This window comes from Apteryx rowi, unplaced genomic scaffold (genome assembly GCF_003343035.1).
Source record: "Apteryx rowi isolate R43461 unplaced genomic scaffold, aptRow1 scaffold_293, whole genome shotgun sequence".
Taxonomy (NCBI): Eukaryota; Metazoa; Chordata; class Aves; order Apterygiformes; family Apterygidae; genus Apteryx; species Apteryx rowi.
Genome location: NW_020449341.1, coordinates 468,181 through 490,818, shown reverse-complemented (window position 1 = coordinate 490,818; position 22,638 = coordinate 468,181). Strand labels below are relative to the sequence as shown.

The 22,638-nt window shown below is 38.3% G+C and overlaps 1 protein-coding gene across 1 annotated transcript in view; it reads right to left on the bottom strand.

Annotated features, from left to right (window-relative positions):
* The window catches only part of CLVS2 (clavesin 2), a 55,530-nt gene that overhangs the window by 5,633 nt on the left and 27,259 nt on the right, over positions 1 to 22,638 (bottom strand). The window contains exon 3 of the mRNA XM_026069385.1: positions 2,161 to 2,271. Within this exon, the coding sequence (XP_025925170.1) occupies positions 2,161 to 2,271 (111 nt within the window). The remainder of the gene's footprint in view (positions 1 to 2,160; positions 2,272 to 22,638) is intronic.

Below are 22,638 nucleotides of genomic sequence, written 5' to 3'. Positions count from 1 at the left end.
CTCGCAGTGGCCACTTCTGTACTAGCAAATGAGACAGGCCAGGATTCACTCTCTGGCACAGCGCAATTGCCATGGCACAGTTCACACCCATCTGGTTAAACTCCCTTCATCTCCAAAGGAGGTTCACCTCATCCATAGTGCTCACCAGTCTGTGTTATGCCCTGAACTGTTCCTGGGCCATGTCTAAGAAAGCACGAGCTGGCACAGGCCAGTACCCTGCCGGAGGGTGCCCATAATCGCACAGGACGAATGGTTACATACCAGGGCTCAAGCCAATGCCAGTCCCTTTTAATTTGTTCATGTAGAAGCAGCCAGTAAGGCAAGGTAGGATGCTGCCTTGTAGCAGCTGTAAGCTACCTCTTATTCACCACAGAGTACGAGTTACGCACAGACAGATATCACCGAGCTGCTGGAGTGCTGCCAGTTCAATCCCAGTTTACCCTGCAGTGGCTTCTCTGGATAGCTCTACCCCTAGAATAATTTACTAAGAGTTAAATTCAAAGGGGAGAAAGACAAAAGACCAAATATGTGTTTATTTCAGCTGATTTTCCAATCAGCTGTGGAGATAAGGAAGCTTAATATGACAATGCAAACCCAGTACCTATCCCTCCAGCTTGGAAAGGACTTATTCTTGTGTGAAATAACAGATATCAATGGCAAAAATAGCTTGTTTTATAGTGCCTTTCAAGCTGAATGCTTCTCTTTTTAGTAAGGCTTTATGCCTAGTATAATGCTTAGTATAATGTCTGGATAAATGTTTAGTACAACCTTATCTGAATGTACTTATTGGTTGTAAATCTATCAGACATATTTTAATAATACAAAATAATTCAGAATAAACAACAAAAGATTAACAATGAGCCTGATGAAATTTTGAAGAGAATTCTGATCTTATTTCACAATAATTTCTTTTGTTTCTTTTTTTTTCAAAGCTGATTTTAAATGATATGTGCTGGACACAACTTTCACATTTTGACATTAAATTTTGACTCTAGATCCATATTTAACCACCTGACCTACTTTTTATAGTTATTCAGTATTGACAAAAACAGCCATAGAAAGTCAGAATTTATGAAAATATAAGCCACTGATTCAGGTGTCTAAATAAAAATGTAGATGCCTAACTGATAAGCACCCATATTCAACTGTCTTGTCCCTTATTTTTAATCTTGTAACATATCCACAGGCTGTACTTTACTCCCCAGTTATGCATACACAGCACTTGACTTAAATAGGCTTCAAGCATATCTGGCACTAAAATGTTCTTCATTGAAGCTGTAGTCAGTGGAGTGCAACTGAATCCTGCAAAATGGGCTTTCATTTGCATATTTATAACAGATATTACATAAAAGGCTTTGTGATCTATAGTTCAAAATCTGTAAGTATCAGAGGTCTCTCAAGCATAAGCTGTCAGTAAAAAACAGCTAAACACTAAGGATCACTATGGCCTTGCAGACTGTGTTTGAAGAGAGAAAAAATACAGAGCTCCTTAGAGAGCTGATCCTGTAAAAAACAAGACTGTCATATTCTTTGTAGTGGCTTTGTGTATGATGCTGATCAGGCTTTCCTGGATGACAAATTTCCTCTTACAGAAATAATATCATTCTATGTGCTCTCACCACCAAGCTCTAATTTAATTGCATTGATGTAAATGTTGCAAATTAAGCAACATCTCAGAAACTGCTGGTGCTTGTGCACAGATGCATGTGCACAAATATCCTTCTATAGGCTTTTCATCCAAAACACTATTTTCAAACTACTCTGTACCAACTGTGTCTTTTAGTTCATACTAATGTCAAGGAAATCACATTAGGAAAGGACTTGGCACTCACTATCTTTGTATTTGAAAGAAAGATGGACACTTTTAATATTTTACTACTGTGACTTTCTTATGGAAATTGTAATGTTGACAATTTTTCTATAACCCAAGAGGAAGCATACGCTTACAATTAAAAATACATTTAAGTGCACTGCTTGGCTGTGTCCTTGAAGAATAAAGCTATGTATTTTTCTAAAAGAGGTGAAGATACTCTTTACAATGCAGACATATTTAAATACATTGCATCAATAACAAGCTAAGATATTATATCTACTTTGCTACAGTATGCTATATCTGCTGGCTATAAATGACTGATAATGGAAAATTAAACACAAGAATACCCTTTTTCGTGTCTTCTCCTTTAAAAAGGGCCGTATAACTGTGTAGAGGGCATGGATATACCACGGCTGATTGACGAAATGTATTCCTCCAAACCGTGCGGGAAAACTGTCCTATATGTCACAAAACAAATACATACAATGTGAGTAGACTCTTAACCAAAGTTGTACATGCATCAGATCTTTTTTTTTATGCTGAATGCCTTCATTTTTGTAATAAACCTGAAAGGAGAAGAAACATTCTTCAAAACTGTGTCCTCATGGTACAGTTCCAACTTTCCATGCCTGCGTATCAACACATCACACACGCTGGACAGAGCGGTTATGAAGTGCACTGAAACAACTATAGTATTCTAATAAAGGCATGGCATTTCCAATCTCCAGATGTGCTTTAAACATTTACGATTTGCACATAATCCATCTATGCAATGTATTTTTCTCCTTCCCACCTCTATGGAATTTTATTCMCTTTTAATAGTACTCTTCCCATAACATAATCTCATGTCTTCCATTGTCACTAAAGAACACCAGCAATGTCCCTCTTGTTTCCATCTTAAAAAAGCAAGTGCAAATCTACACTACTATTCAAAATGTCTCCAATATTATTCATATTTCATAAAACTGAGAATGCATTAAACATTACTGTTATGCAATACCAATGATGGTAATTCTGCTTGCAGAGTCACAGGCCTTCCGGGAGCTTAAATTTAAGGACAGAATATCTCCAATGAAGTAATGACCTTTTTCTTGTTGAAAAACAAAAGGGGAAGATAACTCACTAACAAAGACTCTGATCTGCATTTTCAGTTTCTAAAAGTCAACAGAATATGCCAAATGGTTTGGTAGTTTGAAGAGTACAGCCACTCTAGAATACCATCACCAGTTTCATTGCATGTCCTCATTTTGTCTTTGCCTAATTGATCATATGCTCTAATAATGCAATAAGCTGCTCCCATCTCTTATGTTGCCTGGATTTACAGTACTGGGCAAGGAAGCAAGACATGTAAACAGGCATATAACCTGACACATGTTCCTCTTTCATTTTCAGAGGTTATGGCAGAACCTTCCTGGTGTTTAGATACACAGATTTCTAAATGAATGACTTTCATTTGAGTCATTATTGAACAAGTCATCCAGCCTAGGCAACCTTGGTAGTCACTTAGATCAAAACCAGATTTCCTCACAGAAGAAGCAATTCCCATATCCCTCCCTGACAATACAGGCACAGAAGAGGACATGCTTCCCAGCTTCACCTCCTCCTCTTGTGTGGATGCCACAGAGGCAGCTTTAGGTCTGTGTGATCAGAGGCTCAGAAGGAGGCAGTCAAGTGTTTATTTGGGGCACTGTGCAAACAGACACATTTTTGTCTCCTCTGGAGACAAGACAGCAGGCCATAAGGACGCATCCAAGAGTCTAGACCCTTAGGCCATTTGAAGCATACTGATTTAAGGACGTGCAGCACAAGGCAAAAAAACAGCCAAGAAAAATCACAAGCTACAACAAACAATCAAGAACTCTCAAATCAGGAAGACAGGAACTATCAGAAGGAAATCTTTAATGAAATGTTTCCAGATAGGAATACACTCTGACACAAAGTGCACGTGCTAAGAAACTTCCTTAGTTCTATGATTGCGTATAGTGCTATGGGAATAATGAAAAGGCTACTTGCTCCTCCCAAAGGCACCATTCAAATAATGGCAGGTGTTCCTAACCCAGGCAGTCTTCCCATCAGTCTTATCCATACAGAAGCAACATGCCATGACTGAAAACTGCAAAATAAAAAGAAGGATGTAACTCTTGCATGCATGCATGTGCCTTGGGTAGCACTCACACTTGCAGACATATACATACTTAGTTTTACAAAAGCTCGATCTACATGTATACTAATACAGTATTTTCTTTCTCCCTTCTCTCTTTGACCTCTTCTACTGGGAGAGTATTGCCTGTCCCCATATTGCAACACATAGGTGGATTACCAGATGAAATACTTTAACAACATTCTACAGAGAGGGTGACAACCACAACAGACAACCCTGACATCTGGCTGGCCACAGCACAGCAGTCAATGCAATTAACGGTCTATTTTACATATTTTCTCCAGAAACGTTTGATTAACAACAATTTTGAAATAAAACAATACTATTGAAAGACCGTGTTACAGAAGCCTCATTTTGCTAAATGCCTAGATCCTGGAAACACTGATTAAATGTCCAACAGAATGGTTGATAATTTGACAGGTAATTCACCTAGTTCAATATCATAAATCCCCAAACACCATTTTGAGAACACAATCTCTGATGTACGAAAGGTAGTAAATTATGTCCCTGTCAGAAGAACCCAACAAATCTGTTAGGAGGGATAAATCATTGAATGACATCTTAACCTTTAGTTGCAGGACATACCATTCATCCACAGAAGGTTGTATTTATTTTATTTATTCAGGCTGCTGCTCCAGCAAAGAAGTGCAATGCAGTGTGCTGGGTATTCTGAGCAAAAAAGCATACCCTAGAGCTGCAGAAGACATCTTTTGCTAATTTCATCTGGATGTCTTTGAAGATATGTCACGCTGTCATGCTATGAAGGTTCGATAGCAACGACTGAGACAGTAATATAATAATAATAAAAAAGATGTTTATTTCCTCACACAAGTTCTTGGATTAGTAACATCCATTAAAATAATGCGATTACTAATTTAGAAAGGATAACACAAAACCATCAGTTACTAATTTAGAAAGGATAACCTGAAACCGTCGATTACTGCGTTATTAATTGGAAGCACTGCTTATCCCTACTTGAAAGCTTTCTTGTTCACTCTCCTAGTGAGAGGACTCTCAACCTCGAGGAGTTACCTTAACCCAGCGTCCCAGGAAAAGGGGAGGTGGGGGGGAATACTCACGGTCCAGCCGGAGAGGATGGTCAGGTCACATTCCCGTCCCTGCTCAAACTCTCCTAGCTCCCAAGTCTCTTTTTATACGGCTGGGGCTCTGGGCAAACACTGCTTTTGCTGACTTTTAGCAAGTTTCGCAATCACAAGACTGTTTGTTTGTCTGCTGGGAGGACCCTGCTAGCGAGGCAAGACCACAACACCTCCGTATTGCTTCTCCCCTCCCCGGGGGTCCGTGCAGATTCCAGGTGGCAGACTTCACTTCTCCAGTCTTGTTAATCATTCCGCAGCCTTGCGCATATCAGTCCTTGCGCATATCGGTTGGTAGACGACTTTAGTCCTGTTAAGTTCTCTGTTCAACAGCTTTGTGCACATCAGCTCTTGTGCTATCAGTTCTTCTGCATATCAATTGACAAACTTCAGTCCTGTTAACTCTTCACTCGCCCGTCAGTCCACCCCGTCAAGATATCTTCAGAATTAACATTGTAATGTAAACTGTGTTAAGCCTCTTGGGGATCAAACACTTTTTATAATGTAAGCAATATGGATGACATCAAAGTAAACCAGCCATTCCTAATATTAGATAATGCCTTCTTTCATGATTTTATAAGCTTTTAAATTAATATAAATGCTCCCAAAATTACACACACAAGACACAAGGTCATGAAATGTTTGTTCTTCATTGCTCAAAAGATGCATACCATGCAAATTGAGGCCAATTTGTGAGTGAGATGATCCCAAAAGGTAAGACAGTCATACACACACACTGATTCAGAACACAGAGTCAAAGGTGCCTGTATTCCACCATGTGCTCAAAATGGATGACTTGTTGATACTTTTTTGAAGATATTTATGAAGATATTACATTTCTTGCAGACAGAAGAAGTATCTTTAGAAAGTACCACTTTGGCACTTCTGCTATCTATTTCTGCATCTTGGAATCCATTTACATGGAGGGTCATGAATATATGTGGAATGATCCTCAAATAGGAGATACCGCTTGATATTACAAGACAGATTGTCTCAGAGTTTCAGCAGTTCTAAAGGCATTTTCAAAAACTGACTAATGATGTTGGGTACGTAGCAATTTGGGTGACTGAACTGAGAAGCACTTACTAAAATACAAGCTGAAATTGGGAACCCCCAAAATTGAGGCACTGAAAGAGATGGGGTGGTCAAAATGATCCAGCATTATCAACAGTGCTGGGCCTAGAACACAAGAGCTCCCAAATGATCCAAACTCATCTAATAGACTGAGCACCTGGTGAGAAAATAAAGAGGCAGAATAAGTAACTACAGCTTCTGGAGAAACACGTGTCAGAAGGTTGTCTTGCTCTTCTCAAACATAACAGACTTCTGCACCAGGATTTGTCAAACAGGTGGCCATCCTACACAAACAGCAGGTAAGAATTTCTTCTAAATACCGATCGTTGTGTTTTTATGTAGATTAAGTCACAGGCTTGGTGGCAGTCATAACTGCCTCTGTAGACACATTGCACTTCAACAGAAAAGCGTGTAACCCATGAATCACGTGAATTCTATGTAAAAGGAATCCCATGCCAGAAAATGGTAAGAAATAGAGATAAGCCATGAAGTAAGCAGTGCACTTGACTGCAAAAGTAGTAAGTCTGATGGGACATACCAAATCACTAAAAAGAACGCATCTCATCTAACTAATTACACACACATGGTGTGTGGATTTTTTAGCATTCACCACAATCTCTGACTACGCAGAAGAACACAAACCAGCCATGCCTCTGATGAATACAACTTGGGACATGGCCATTCCACAGATGCAGGCAAGCAGGCAGCTATAATTAGGATGTAGAGCCCTCATGATACAAGGCTTACAAGTGACAGTTAATAGTGTGCTAGCAAGGAAAAGGCAGAACCCTACACTATTGTTTGCAAGACTGGATGACTACCAGTATGTTAATAATTGACCTCTCCTCTAATGTCTATAAACCAGCTAAGGCGAATGATCCCAAACAAATCAGCTTACCAGGTTTCCAAGTCCAAACATAAGATTTTTCTCACTCAGAGAACAGCCATTTTAGCTCTCTGTTTCACATAATTTACATGACCTGTCTCCATAAGCTTTCTGTCCAAGGAGCCAGCTGCTGGCTGCTGCTTATAGTCTATGGCACATGCCAGGAAGCCAGGTTTACACTCGCTGAGCACCATGTCCCATCCTGTGCTCAGCACTGCCATGATCTGAGGCAGCTCTGTGGGTCTTACAGAGGGCCCCACTCCCAGCTGAGGCCTGCAGATACTCTCACCATACATGTAACATCAGCAAAGCCACAGTACCTAGGACAGTTAGGCAGTCCCAATTGTCAGTGCAAGTCTTCTTACTGTTGTCAGAATTGTTATTCTAGTAAGAAGTAATAAAAATGACCATGACTGATCTTTATCATCTTTACCAAATGTGAAAAATAAAAGCACTTCTTAAAGCCCACAGTATTCCCCATTCCTTGGGTCCTGTGTGCTGGGCTTTTACGTCTGCATCTAATTGGATCCCCCAGCTGAAAACAGTATTGAAATCAACTTTGTTTGCATGGCTCTTAAAAGTGGAGCCTTAGAAACTGCTGGGACCTCTGTATGCCAAAAGACGCATTCACATCTCAGCCACCTCAGGGCCTCACAACCATATTGTAGACTACCTGCAAATAGTCTGTGTGGACACACCTTGCCCCATACTAATGTACTTACAAACAGCACATGCTATACTGCTAGAGTGTTTGGGCTTGGGGGGCCATGCATGCTCTGAGATCGTATTTGCAGGTTCACTGCACTTGAGAGCAGTGAAATGGTTTTGAGGCCAGTCTTGAGGTATCCTTCAAAGGACTGTCTAGACAAACAGATGAACATATGTGCTTTACTTAAGTCTGTGTTTGAGTGCTGTGATGAATTCAAGCCTTAGCATCTGCCAAAGTCAAGAGGCTACAGAGTCAAAACTGTAAAACCTGTATCTTCGTAACAAAAATTATAAGCTCAAAGAGAGCATATTAAATAATTAATAGCTTAAATGTCACTTAAAAGTTATTCCTGAAGATAATAAATTCATATCTCCTCCAGCTATTCAAAAAGTCAACATTTCAGGGGGAAAAAAAAGTCAATACGATGAACCAAAACAGTATCTTCATAATGGAAAGCTCCACTAGAAGGACACTGGAACATTCTGTCTGATGCAAGATGCAGTGTGACTAAACTTAATTTCTGGCATATTAATCAGGAAACTACAGAAAACCAGAGAAAGAAAAGGTCTGATTAGAACTGGTCCAGAAATGTTAACATGTTACCTAAGGAATATTTCAGTTCCTTAGTACTACAAAGTTTGATGTGTCTGAGGAACCAATAGCCACTGCTGTCCGCGTTAGGAAAGAAAGCCTAAGACTTGCTCCCAAATGCTACATTTCATGGAAGATATTCAAGAGCAAGGCATTTCTAATACCAAACTTCCTGCAGGAATCCCTGCATGACAGGATAGTTGTAATGCCTCAAAACTAAGCACCATACAATATCTTGTGTGTCAAGATTGTGTTCAAGAGATGAACTCAGGCTGGAACTGTGTCTAGTGGTATGGCAGAATGATAAAGAGACTGAAAAGTGTATCTGTGAGTCCAAAGGAATACGGATTGTTCAGTTTAGCAATACAAATACTGGTAGGCAGATGCAACCTGTAAACACATTAGGGAGAATTAAGTGGCAGGTGAGGAAAGATCCATTTGAAATAAGGGACAACACTGACCCTAGAACAAATGAGAAAAAGTTCACCATGAATACAGTTAGGCTGGAAATTGGTAGAGAGCTAATAATTATCAAACATCCAACCAGTTCAGTGCGGGGGATAAACAACCTAGCTAATTTTGAGATGGAGATTACTAAATTATGAGGGAGCTGAGCTCCAGGTTGTGTGTAACAGCAGAAGACTTCATCTCAGGACCTCTCTGTCCCTCTGCCCAAGCTCTTTAAGGTCTGGAGCTTAACAACTTGCTTATGTAAAGATGGAAAAGAAGTTTACTTCCAGTTTATTATAGACGATTACTGCTAGACTGCTGCAATAGCAAAAGGACCTTTTATTTTTCAGGTTTCAGTGCTAGTGAAATTTTGCTTGATCCCTGGAATACTTATAAAATCTAGAGAAGTTGGATCAAAACTAGTGTTCAATGAAAAGGATATTAACTATGAAATTTCCTCCTAATCAGAAACATATGGGTATACCCATATGCTACAATTAGTTGCTTTAGTGATTTCCCTCCATAAAAGTATGGCATTGCTTTCTCCTAGCTTAAGCTTTATATTCTTATTAAACAATGTTAAACTGTTTCTAAGACAAACAAAAAGTGCCAAAACATATTTCTGCTATTGCATTCAACTAAAAGAGCACTACCTTAAGGCAAATTAACGTCATTCAGTGGCATTCCTACAAAACAGATTTAATTATCTAGAACTGTATGTTGTCATTTTGCTAAGAAGATTCCGATGAGGCAGTTTGACTTTTGGCAGTCCTTCTTTTAATTTCTATTAGTCATTTTATCTTACCGCTCATATAGAAATGTGTTTAATTGACTGAGATGAGAACAGAGAGAGATAGTATCCATCCAGTGAGAATATTGCTCATTTTACTGAAGTATCTGTTTTAATTTGAAATAAACTTCCATCTTTCACTTCAATAAGCTACTCATAAAAATTATATATTGGTTAGATTAATTAGGCAGATAGGCATTTAAAAGTCATCTGACCACATATTTTTTCATGATTATATAAATTTATATTACATATATATTACATATATGCTTCCACTATTTGGACAAATGGTTCGATCACTCTCACTTTTGTAATTACATGGTCTTGATAGAGAAAATATATTGTGCAAAAAATGCTCATTTTCATTTAGGTTTTTTTTTAATTTTGCAAATTAACTTCAAGATTTTTGGCCTTTTTTGAAAAGTTTAATTAGAAATTGTGTGAAATTATTTTAGCAATTTTTTGTTTGTTTTGACAGAGGCTTTGGGGTTTTGGTATTTTTTTCCTTTGCTCATTTTTTATTTTGAACCTGGAAAATGAAGGACTTTTTCTTAAGAGGAAATAAAATATGCTATTTTCCAAGGAGAATTCTGTTTTAAACTACAAACATTGTCTCATTTTTTAATTATAAGTAACATTTTGACAGTTTGGAATGTGAGAAATTAGACAGCAAAAAAGAAAAAAAAATATTATTCACAGTGTGATGCTGTTTCCAAATTGGCAAAATCAGAAAAAACATTAAGAAAGGTGGTAGAAGTAAGTTTTTCTATACTATTTTCTTTTCCTGTGAAGAAAATCATTCTTTACAATAGGCAATTATCAGATGGTGATTTCTCCTATGGAAATTCCCATAGGGAAACAAACATCCATTTTCTGGGCAGCTTGTGAATGTCTTCTTAGATTAAGATTACAGATACATGAAAGAACACTATACTGAAAACTGTGCTGTGCATAAATATAGTAACAATACTTTCATAATGCTGGTGGAATAAAAATAATTTGAGGAATCACTGGTCATAAGAAATGGCATACTCAAATTTCTGAAGACAAAAGTCTTTGGCCAGGACCTTTATGTAAGGAGATGAAATGCTATATCAGCATCTCACCTTGTACCACCTCTGTGCCTCCGCCTGGTCTTCTCTTAGTCAGAAAGACTATCCTGATCCCCCAGCAGTCATTGAACTCTGCCAAGACTATTGACAAGAGAATTATTGTTCTGATGCTTTCCATGATGTAGAAAGCTTCCCACTGCACTGAGGCCATTTCAAAGAGGAGCACAAACAGTCATCAGATAGTCCTTGCTTTGTGCTATGATCACTTCCAAATGTGAGTAGACTAAATAACACTTTATCTAGAATTGGCTTAGGGGTGCTAGGCTTTTTTGTTCTGTTTTGTTCAACCAAAACATTCTATTTCATGTTTACTTCATAACATAAAGGAAGGAAAGGAAACCTTAGGATAATGCTAAGATGAAGAAGGAAAGAAACAATGACAGGGTAGAAACCAGAGAAATAAGATAAAAGTAAGGAATAGAAGAAAATAGGAGTGATTAAATTAAAACTAATATGGGGAAGAATATAGAGAAATTACCATGATTTGCAAGAGAAAACATTCATCATATCCCTTTTCCAGTTCCTCTCCAAAAATTGCACAGCAAGAGAAACGTAAATTGATCTTACATGGAGGGCTCATGTTTTTCAGTCACATATCAAGACTGAATGGATTTTTCAAACCTAAATTCAAATAGGGTAAGTAAACAGTAAATCTTACAGCTTCCATATAATTTCTGCATATCATCCCAACTGACAATTTCCCACAAGAATCAGAGGATACCTATAGATTTATAATTCTGTATTGGCTTCAGCTGAAAGTCACAAGAAGCCACTTTTCATCTGAACTCACTATTCATAATGGCATGTAAATATACCTGGTATAGGCAATGGGGAGAGCAGGCCTACAGATAGAGAGGATGAACAAAGGTATTGGACAGAGGCAAAAATGCAAGTTTCCTTTTCAGGACACCTTTTGAATCACATTGTGTAGCTTTGCAGTGCCAACCATTAACTACTGAGCTGAAAGACACCAATTCTTCAACTAGACTATTCACTTTTTCCCTGGAAACGGAGAAAATATAAATTAGTTTCTACAATTTTATTAACCAAAGCTCCCCAAAACATGGAACTCTTAGTTACAGACAGGATACATTAAAATTGGATTACAAATTTACCAGGTTCAGTTCACCATAATACAATAAACTGAAAGCCATAGTGATTCAAGAGTTATTTCATGAACCATATGTTTCCTTGTACAGGAGGAAATCAATCTCCATGACTGGAGTAGGCACTAAGAGCAGTAATCATTTTAGCCATCCAATTTTAATCTGTCACTCTATGCAAATTAGAGTCCTGAGAATTGAACCGAACTGTAAAATTGGAGGGATAGTGATTTAAGAAAAATCAGCTGAGGACAGCCACTGAGATCTAGAAAGCAGCATAATTAAGCTTTAAATTACTAGGGAAATTGAATAACTGACTTGAGATCCATTAATAAGTTTTATATTCTACTAAAAGTAGAGTTATCATGAGCTACGTAGCATACAAATTTTCAAGAGGTCAGTTCCCAGCAGTACAAAACTATTTCCAGTTCCAAAAAATGTTCAGACATCTTAGTCATAGTAAGGAGCAGAGGCTTATTTTGGCCCTTCAGCTTTAAGAAAGTCTCAATCCCAGCTGTCCAGCTATACTTTATCTTTACAAAGATGTTTGAAAAGATAGGGCTTTCTAGTGATTTACGAGTTAACTCCACCTCAGCTTCCCTCTTCTTCTGCACTCGTGAATGACTGGTGGTGGTACATACATGTAAAATACTCCTGGGAGCCCAGGGAATTTCAGTATTGTTTGAGGGAGAATTGTCATACGGATTATTATTCTGGAGGATCGGGTAAATCATTATTGTTGAATTCCAACTTCAGACGTCAATTCACTGTCTTTCTAACATCATATAAGCACGGATCTCTCTGTTAGCATCTAAGAAGGAAAACATGATAGTAAAAAAAGAGATCACGCCAAGTGGGCAAATAAATAATTACTTGTTTTATCATACATATCTAGGGCAAAGCCAATATATTTATTGTGCAATCAGTATGTGTCATTAGTGCAGAAATGTGATTCTAGAATCTGTTTTGAAATCACACTTTTGGAACTCTTTAAAATTCATTCCCAAGGTTTTTCAGGAGTTGGAAGACCAAAATTAGAAATGCAGATCTCTACCTGTTAAGAGTGTAACCCATGTGAATCTCCTCTCAGCAAGAAAAAATTAGAGTAGTACAAATTTCATATTGTGTGGATATCCACAAAGGAAAAGAAATGAACTCTGAAATCATGAAAGAGTGCACTCTGGCAGTTCTCAACAGGTCAGTCACTGACAAAAAAATATAAAATCAGTGAGGTTACACAAGGTCCACATATCTCACTTTCAGACTATCTTCAAAATTCTCAAAGTTAAAATTTCAAGGACTAAAATTTCTGGACACCTTTCTGGTCAGGTCTACAAAAAAAACCCTAGAGTCTCTGCTGCAACAGGAAATTGAAAAAACAGACATGGTTTGTCTGTTTTCCTACGTGAATGTTGGGAAGAACCTCTTACAGGAATTTTCACAAAAAAAATGCCTGTTTTACTCCAGTAAGTTCACTGCAGTGAAACTTACATGAATAACAGGGTTATTTTTCAAAATATGATTTCATTTTTCAGTAMGATTGTGCTTATAAAATAATCCTGTAGTTACAGATGGTACTTTTTCAATAGTAGGAAAGACAAAGTCCATCAACAAAGCTGTATGTGGCAGCAACATACATGCAATCCTTGTACTGCATTCTCCATAAGTGAGTCATGCAGCCAGAGTCACAGAGAGCTGAAAGATGTAATGGACAGTGATGAAAATCAGAAAGTTCACCCAGTCTTTATTGAACTAACATTGGCTATTCCATAACTTATTATCCAAAATGTCTACAGGTCATCAAGATCTGTTAGCCCTCAGGGAGGCTCACTGGTTTAATACAAACAGAGAATCAGCTTGTTTCTGGGATTTCGAGGAGGATACAATGATTTGGAAGGGTTGCAATTTTTCTTATAAGAATGTAGAGAATTATAAAAAAGTGAGTCAAAGATGAAGAGTTCCCAGTGAATGCTGGGTTTTTGAACAATATATTTGGACACTTTAAATACAGAGTTTGTACCTGCAAGGAGAAACCCACTCATACGTGACCTTCTTGAGCCCTTCTAAGTTCTTTTCAGAATAAACTGCCTCTCTTTTTAGATGATTTATAATTTCCAAAATTTCTTCACTTCCCAAAAGCTGTATTATTTTGGGAGATCATCATCAGCCAAAATAACCAGTGTGATGACAGACTTTTAAAGCTAGATAAAGAACTGATTTGCAGGTAGATGTTAATATTTATCCTACAGAATGTCCTCAAGCTGCTTGTTTGAAAACTACTCATCTTTTCAGCAGAAGTGACTGCAGTAAATGTAAAGGGCTTACTTCACCTAACCGGAGATTTACCTTATTTGAAAACGCTGATGGTTCATGTATCACATCCACTGATCTGGGATTTACAAAATACAGATACTGCTAAGCTTTCTGCAGAGCATTCAACAGGCTCTGTTTCCAAGCACTAAGGAATGACCTGCTCTACTAGTTCTGGCTCAGCTCATATCTGTGAGTCCAGCTTTTCATAAGCGTCATAAAGAGCAAAACAGCTCACAGACCAGCGAAAACCTGCAACACTGAGATTAACTTCACTAACAAAACCTCTAGGAAAGAAGTTCAATTTCCACTTTGACACTTACTTTTTACCACTACACCAAACAGCTTCTACAGCGCTACTAAACTAAAGAAGGGTATATATATCCAAAAGTTTGCTTTCTTCGACCTATAGCAATTGTTTTAGTAGAAGATATTGTTGCTCCATACATAACATCTTAAAATGTTTATAATTATAGAGTCTGTTAAATGTTCGCTGCTCTATTGCTAAAGTATTATTTGAATTGTACCATCTTAAGTCTAGCGCAACATACTAAAACTGTATACATATTTTTAACGTACATGGCTTAAAAATGTACACAAAAAGATACCACATCCCTCTCCTTCCCTACCACTTTTCTGACTTGTCCCTTTAAAAAAACTCATGGAAAAAAACCTCTCCTACAGCATAGGTTAAATTTTCTACTTTTTTATATTACTTTCACTCAAATGTCAGTGGCTGATACTACCAGGAGAATTAAGTCCCCAGTATATGAACAATGACATATGGCATGCCTGAAAGGACTTAATGGAAGGGAGAGAAACCCAGAAGGCTGTCGCCTGCTACCCATCCATTAGCACCATACACTGTACCATGCCATATATGCTATTAGTCACACAACTGTGCAGCCATCATCCAGTTGTCATTCATGCTACAACTGAAATCATCCCTGCTGTGACTGCCATATGTACTTTAAAAGGAGCCTGAAAATACAGAAGAACTCACATCAGTGAGAACATTATTAAACATTAAACCTTAAACAAGCTTCTATCCCCTCTCAAATGAACAGTCAAGATTCATTCCTCAGCTACTAAGAAAAGCAATATATTCTCACCAGCTGAATCCTCTACCAGTGAAGCCGTATGACAGGCTGAAGCAAAATCAGAGCCAAAATTAGCATGAGTAGACATGGCCTGTTTCAGTCTGTCCACTCACAAAGGGTTGCAGGGTTGAGGGAATCTGGACACCAGGTCACAAAGCTTTCAAACCTCTACAAAAAATAATTAACCAAGGAAAAGCTTCTATTAGGTACTAACAGCTGTGAGGTCATAGCAAGAGACAAATACAGACTCAAACTGCACCAATTTGCTAGACATAAGCTGTTTTCAACAGCCAATGAACAGAACCACATCTAATATGAAAAAGAGTTGGTCAAAAAGAGTATTTGTGTGTGTGTGTGCATGTACACTCATGTGCGCATGTGTGTCTGTGTGCATATGCAAAAATCATTTTACCCCAAACATCAAATTAGTGTCTTAAATAATTTATTACCATGGATAATTTCTCAGTTCCCAGTAGCCTATTCATTTTAATTTAAAATAGACTTAAGAGCTTGGATTATCAATGTAGGACAAAAAAAGAAGACGTTTCCTATCTAGGAACCAGAATCAGGTTTTCGTGTCCTATTGGTAGATCAATTATGTATTAGAGCTGCTGCTTGACTTTTAATCCACATCAGCTCACAGGCCTTGAGCAACTGTAATGTTACCATATTAAAAAGGGAAGGGAATAGAGTAAGCTATATAGAAAAAAAAAGAAAACAGATCAAGCAAGGGGACAATTAATCAGCCAATGGAGAGACAGGATGCCTACACCAGCACACAGGGAAATAAGAAACGTGCAGATAATTCATTTAAATTTCTTAATATGTAATATATTCCAACTGAAATAAATATAAAGTCATTTTTAAGATGTTGCATTGTTACCTGTCCTTTTGGTAATTCAGGCAAAGGGATCTGCTGATGTGTAGGTGCACAATTTTGTACACTAGATCTAATATCTGTTCTCATACTGAATGAACAACATTTCAAGCCACATTCTAGACATCTGATGCCAGCTGTACAGATCCTGAAACAGATAATTTAAAGCAATACTCCAGTCAGCTTTGCTCACTTTGGAACCCGACTGATAAATCTTCAGACATAGCTGAAACATTAAAAAGTCTTTCATTTCCTGAACCCAAATCCCTGCATCATCATATCCATTACAGCCTTTAAGCACTAAAATTAAAAGTAGCATAAATATTTAAGTGTTTTGTGATAAAATTTCAGTAGCTAAATTGGCTAGTATACAAAAGGCAAAAGCAATCTTAGAATTTGAGTTCACTAAAAAATGAGGTGGGGGGAAGAGGGAGTTTAAAAAAGGGGAAAAACTATTTGAAAATACTTGCTTGCTATTACTAGTGCCCTAGGAGTTGTAGCTTGAGTGTTCTAAACTCCTATTTCCTTCTACAGACAATGCTATTTGATTGAAGTATATTTCCTGTGATGCACCATAGTCTCTCCTGGAGACTGGAATAGATTTACCCTAGAGGCAAACACAGATGTGAGGTGTCTGAATATTCCATTCAGCACTGGCAGCCTTCCCAAACTAAAATATTTCAGTTTTGACCCATTTAATATTTGTTTATGGCAAGAAAAAATCTCTAGAAGGAAGATACTTTTCATGAACATTTTCATTTACTTTTAATTGAAAATTTGCAAGTAATCCTTCATAGAAAACCCACGTCTCAAAGGTTATAATGTTTCTGTTTAAATTTTTAACGGAACTAGAATCCCTTTGTTTTTATGTATATTAATGCAGCACCTTGGAACTATACTAATAGATTCCACTGTGTTATCTGCTATGATCATATAAAATGCAAGCTTATGCCCAAATCAGAAACGGAATTCTACACAGATCTGATGTGAAGAGTTACATGATGAAATAAACTACAGATGAGCACTATCTGTGTGTCCCAGGAGACCCTCAGTATTCAAACAGATTGCTGTTATTTTAAGCCATTTCACTGCTGGAAACTTTTTCGCCTAGATCTGTGACTGTGACAGACTTCACCTGCAAAGCACGGCCACGTGAGTTAATCTCCAGACGGAAGCTGCAGTGCTGCAGAATGGTTATTGGCACTTCAGTAAATGGTTCTTCTCCTTCTGTCTCAACTCTGCTCCAAAGCTCCAGCACAATCGTACAAGCTTGTTGTGCTCACTGATGTTGTCAGCTTTCAGCAGAAAAAAGCAACTGAGGTCTTGACCACTTCTGGTTGCATAAGGTCCCATGGTGCCATTGTAGAAGTATAAGTATAACCTCAGTGTCTTGGTCGAATAACAACTTAAGTAATCTCATTCTGCCTATCTGAATTCTTTCTGCACTTTCAGCTGACTGCAGCATTTTTTACTGAAGCGTTCTGCTGCCTCAAAGTGTCATCAAGCACTGTAAAACACTAGACCTGACTATTTATTCGATGCAAGATGTGATCATGTCATCATTACAAACACTTAAAGACTGAGGAGATCCATAAAAGATGATAGCAAATGGATCTACTGAGTTCAGCTGTAGAATAGCTCAGTCCCCCTCCAGCACCTGACTGCCAAAGGTGAGTGCAAAGATCTCCAAAGTAATGTTCTTCATGTACAGCTCACTCACTTGGGCTCACTGGGGACTTGAACTAGTTTGCCTGCATCATGTGTATTCCACAATCTCTCTTCATGGAAACAGGCCTTGCCCTACTGACATGTGTCAGAGATCAAAATACACAAAATAATGTTTTCCAAAACATAAGCAGTACCTATACTAGCAATTTAATAGTGCTCAGAAATATTCATGGAGAGGAAACTCAATCATCCACCTTGTGAAAATGTTAAAGCAAGCCAAAGCCACCTACCACTCTTCCAAACAATTTGGAAGTTAGCACCGATCAGGCACCATTCCCAAAAGGCACTTGGGATTTAGCCATCTGTTTAGAATGGCAAAAACATTAATAGCCAGGACGCAGCTACACCATGGCCTCAGCAGCAGGCAGCAGCCCTGGGCATGTTTAATTTATTAGTAGAGACACAGCTGTACTCTCGTAGAGACATTCTCCACTGGTAGCTGCCTATTATAAAACAGCAAGAAACCCGTAAAAATATGAAGTAATATAAAATTGTGTGTCATACAAAGCAAATATATTCACTTGCAAATATAAGCTATAGACCTTTTAAATGCTATTGATTACACAGATTAAAACCTTTTAAATACCCCTAATTAAACAGAGTGACTAATCAGGAGCTATGAGGTCTATTGTGTAAAAACATACTAAGGAGTCCTGGGAGCTGTTTCCATCCACTATACCAATCTCCATCAAATAGCTTTTTCTTAAGAAAATGAGTATCACACAAATACTTTTGTTCATATTGTCTGTCATGAAAGCTTCTGTTGTTCTGTATACATTCTATATAACCGGAAATGCAGAATGGAAACGTCTACAAGATATAAATTATTCTCCATGCAAAACAACTACTTTACAATTGTTACTCTCTTATCCACTAGCTCTTCACCATTCCAGTTTGTTTCCTACAGGACTGAACAAAGTACTGTCATTTATGCTTTGTAATGAATTGGTGTTCAATGGCTAAACAAAGTCCTAGGTAAATAAAGACTGACTAATAAATACACACATCAAATGAAATACTTTATGGTCCAAGTATATGATGGGACTTGAGGTGTGGACTTAGCAAATACAAAAAACACCAAGTAAAAAACCCCAGACATTTGTCATTATTATAATTAGCAACTAAATGTTCACTTCTTGTCTGACCCTGGGAGTAGAACTGGTTGGGAACTTTCCACTGATAAAACTGTGATTGTGGGGGAAGGAGGTATGTCAGAAAATTCCACCTCATCAAATCGTTTCATGCAAAATATCTGTCTTGACTAAAACTTTATTTTGTTTAGAAAAGCTTCTCAGCCCTTGGATAGCATTTGAGGTAAAAGTCTGAGGACAACTGCAATGACATAGTCAGCAATAGTGATTAATATGCCCATGTGTCATACAGGACCAATGTAGGTGAGTGTCCCAGACAGAGGCAAGCAGAGAGTCAGTTTCTATCTCACTTTTTCTCAAGGAATATTGAATTGTATATACCAAGGTGAGCCTCTTCGCTTTGTAACAATATGCAAAGGACGTTGTCTACAGAGAGACCACTGCTTTAATGGTCTTTTGATTCACTGACTTTTATTGAGACTACATATGACACACCAATAAAACAGATGTCAGATATGGAATAAGCATCAGCATCCTCTCCTTTCGCCCACTGTTACCAGTTCAGTGGTCACTGCATTATAGCTGCTCTCCCAATAAGAGATAAAAAGCTCAAGCCAAGTCATGTGCAGGAAAGAAAATCTCAAGATATTTCTAAGGCACCTTGCTGAGGGACCTGATGTTAACAGAAAAAAATGGGATGGAGGAGACGTGTGCCTTATGACTAGGAATAAGCACCAGCACGGGGTAAGGAGCCCGACCACCTGCTCTTCTGTCACTGCCCTGGGAACGGGCAAGTTCCCAAAGCCACGGCTTGCAAGAGGAAAGAGGAAATCCTATCATGGACAAAAAGCACACAGAGGTATTCTTTCCCTTATGTTCTGTCTCCAAAGTGAAAGAGATGATATCACCCCAAGGATTTCAATAAGGAGGCCAGGACAGGACCCTGGATTTTGGCCACATCAAAATCCTGACTGTTTTGTGATTCTGGTAGTGTGGCCTGTGACACAGCTGAGCTCTGCTAGGGCTGGTTTTCTTTCACAACACTGAAGTATTTTATTAGACTAAATAAACACTACAGTCTGAGGAAGAGGTGTGTGGATGACACTGTATTTTTATCACTGCTGCATGAGCTAAGAGGAGAGAGATGAGGAAAAAGAAGAAATGAGCAAGACCTGAGGGCCATGTTGGCTGACCCGTACCTTTCTAATGCTCCATATGACCAGACACTCTCTCGGTGGCCTTTGTACAACTACAAAACTGAAACAGCAGCATGCACATGCAAAGACATAGTATATCTCCAAGAGGAAGAGAATCTTCTTGTTTGTTTTGAAACTCTGCACCTATTCTTATAACCAATATTCTGCCCAAATACTTATAAATCAGTAGGGTTACAATGTTAAAAGATGGGGATCAATAATGAAATTAGTACTTGGGAGCAAGTCAGGGAACACAAAGAGCCCAGCTCTGCACGTCAGCTACAGGTGAGGGACACCAGTGCTTGTTGACTAGAAGATCTGCTCAGAGCATGCAGGATTTTGGGAGAACCTCAGTTATAACAACACAAATAACTGCTTTAGAGGAGTTAGACATGGCATCAGATGAGAATCAGTCCCAGTCTAAATTTACACTATTAAAAAATCCAGACTGAACAATATCACAGATGTATGCTCATAAATGTTCACACCAACAGTCATTTCAGACAGTCGTAAAGAATAACTCACCTAGGCGATGAGATTCTTCTTATTCAAAACCATGTACCTGTCAGGAAATGGTTCACACCTACTAAGTATGAGAGACTTCATAAGCATAATAATAAAAATAATTTATTCCCTATCATCAGCAGGGTGAGCAGCACAGCTCCAAAGGGAATACGAGCCAGGCTAACAGAGCGCTGAATTCACAGTAAATACTGTGTTCAAGACCTTCCCATGCTTTTGTAATTCACAGAAGAAAAATCAATTTACAAGTATTTTATTTGTCAGAATAAAGCTCTCCCTCACTGTGTTTTCTGACACAAAAGTAAATACTGATGTAGATGCATTCACAAAAAAAACTAAATGATTTTTTCTAAAGTGCTACTGTTAAACGAGTGGCAACAGATTAATATAACACAGCATCAATGCAAAAAAGCTTACAATGTCCATGCCACTAGAGCATCTAGTCTATAAAACAAAAGCATTGTGGCTTGATTAGCAGGCTGTATTTAGTTTTACATAGTACAGATAAAATAAAATTCTTCCCTGATCCATATCCAACATACTGGGGCGTGGGGTTTTTTTATTACACAAAGCAGTAAAACTTACAGATGCTATTTGCTGTCAAAGCATGCCTACAAGTAGGTGGACAATCTACCACTGCTGCAAATGAACAGTATTCCCACAGAAGATTTTACTATGTTCTCCAGAACACGGTTGCTAGCCAGGTAGAAGATTATTTTACAGATGAGGGATCTGAAATAATGCCTGAAGCAAAGATCAAACCAGCAGGCAAATATTTTGAAATGCAAGCCAGTAACTCGCTGTCCAAACTGGCAGATCTAGCTTTGTTTAAAGCCACATCAAATTGACACCAGCTCTGGTGATCCCTGTGGACAGGTGACCGCTGCCAGCTCTCAGAAGCTCCAAGGTTTGAGCTCGTGGTATGAGCGCCATGATCATACCAGAGCTCGTATTCTCATACACCGTGTGTGCCAGTGAACCTATATACGGCAGTTAAGAGAAGAAAATGTGTGGAGAAAGAAAGAGGGCAGACAAAGACACAAACGTACTGACAGAAAAGCCCTGACCTCCTGTATTGGACCATCTTGTCTATCTATAGAGAATGGAAAAGGGTGGCAAAATTTTGGATAAGCTTTGACTAAAGTTGCCTGCATGCTCATTGCTAGTAATTTTAGAGCCTTTTCTGCAAGAATGGATAGCAGCATTCGTTACACTAAATGTGTTAACTAGAAATGTGATTGGTAAAACTAATTAAAAATGTTTGAATGTTGGGACTGACTCAGTGTTATGTAATACTGTGGGAAACTTGAGATGTATTTTAGGAAACTGAAACTGAGGGCAAAACAAATAACATATTCAAATGTAAAACTACCCCCACAGCACATACTTCATGGCAGACTCATTCGACTTCCCGGGCCTCACCTGCTCCCATTACACTTTCACCTGTTACCTTGGTAACTGAAGGAGAGATTTGGCTTTTCACTCCCAACTCCTCTAATTGTACTCTTGATGACATTTTCTCGCAGTGACAGCTCCTATTTTCACCCTCTCCTTTTCCTTTGTCCTTTTCTATAGTATATAAACACATTACAATATCTTTCACTACAATATAACGCCTCCTATCACTGTACATCTCTTCTCTGTCTTATTGCTAATCCTCAAGAAATGGAATGCCCACAATTACTTTACCAAATACATTATGCATTTTCTCTGGCTCAGTCTAATTCCACTTAAGCCTACTTCGCAGTCTCTCCAGGTTTCAATACTGTAGATGACTCTCCTTTATTTACAGCCTTCATCTAGCTTTTTTATTCCCCCTGTTAACTTTTTGTTTGCTTCTCCTTTATCAACTGTCCATTCCTCTTTTTACAACAGTCCCAAAGACTTCTGCCGTTTTTCGCTCTGCTCTCTTCCCACTAAATGTCATCCCTGGAGAACTTACTTCACATACATGCATTTAACTGTCATGCCTGTGCTGAAATGCACTTCTCTCCACTTGCCCTGTCTTCTACAACCAAGCCTCACATT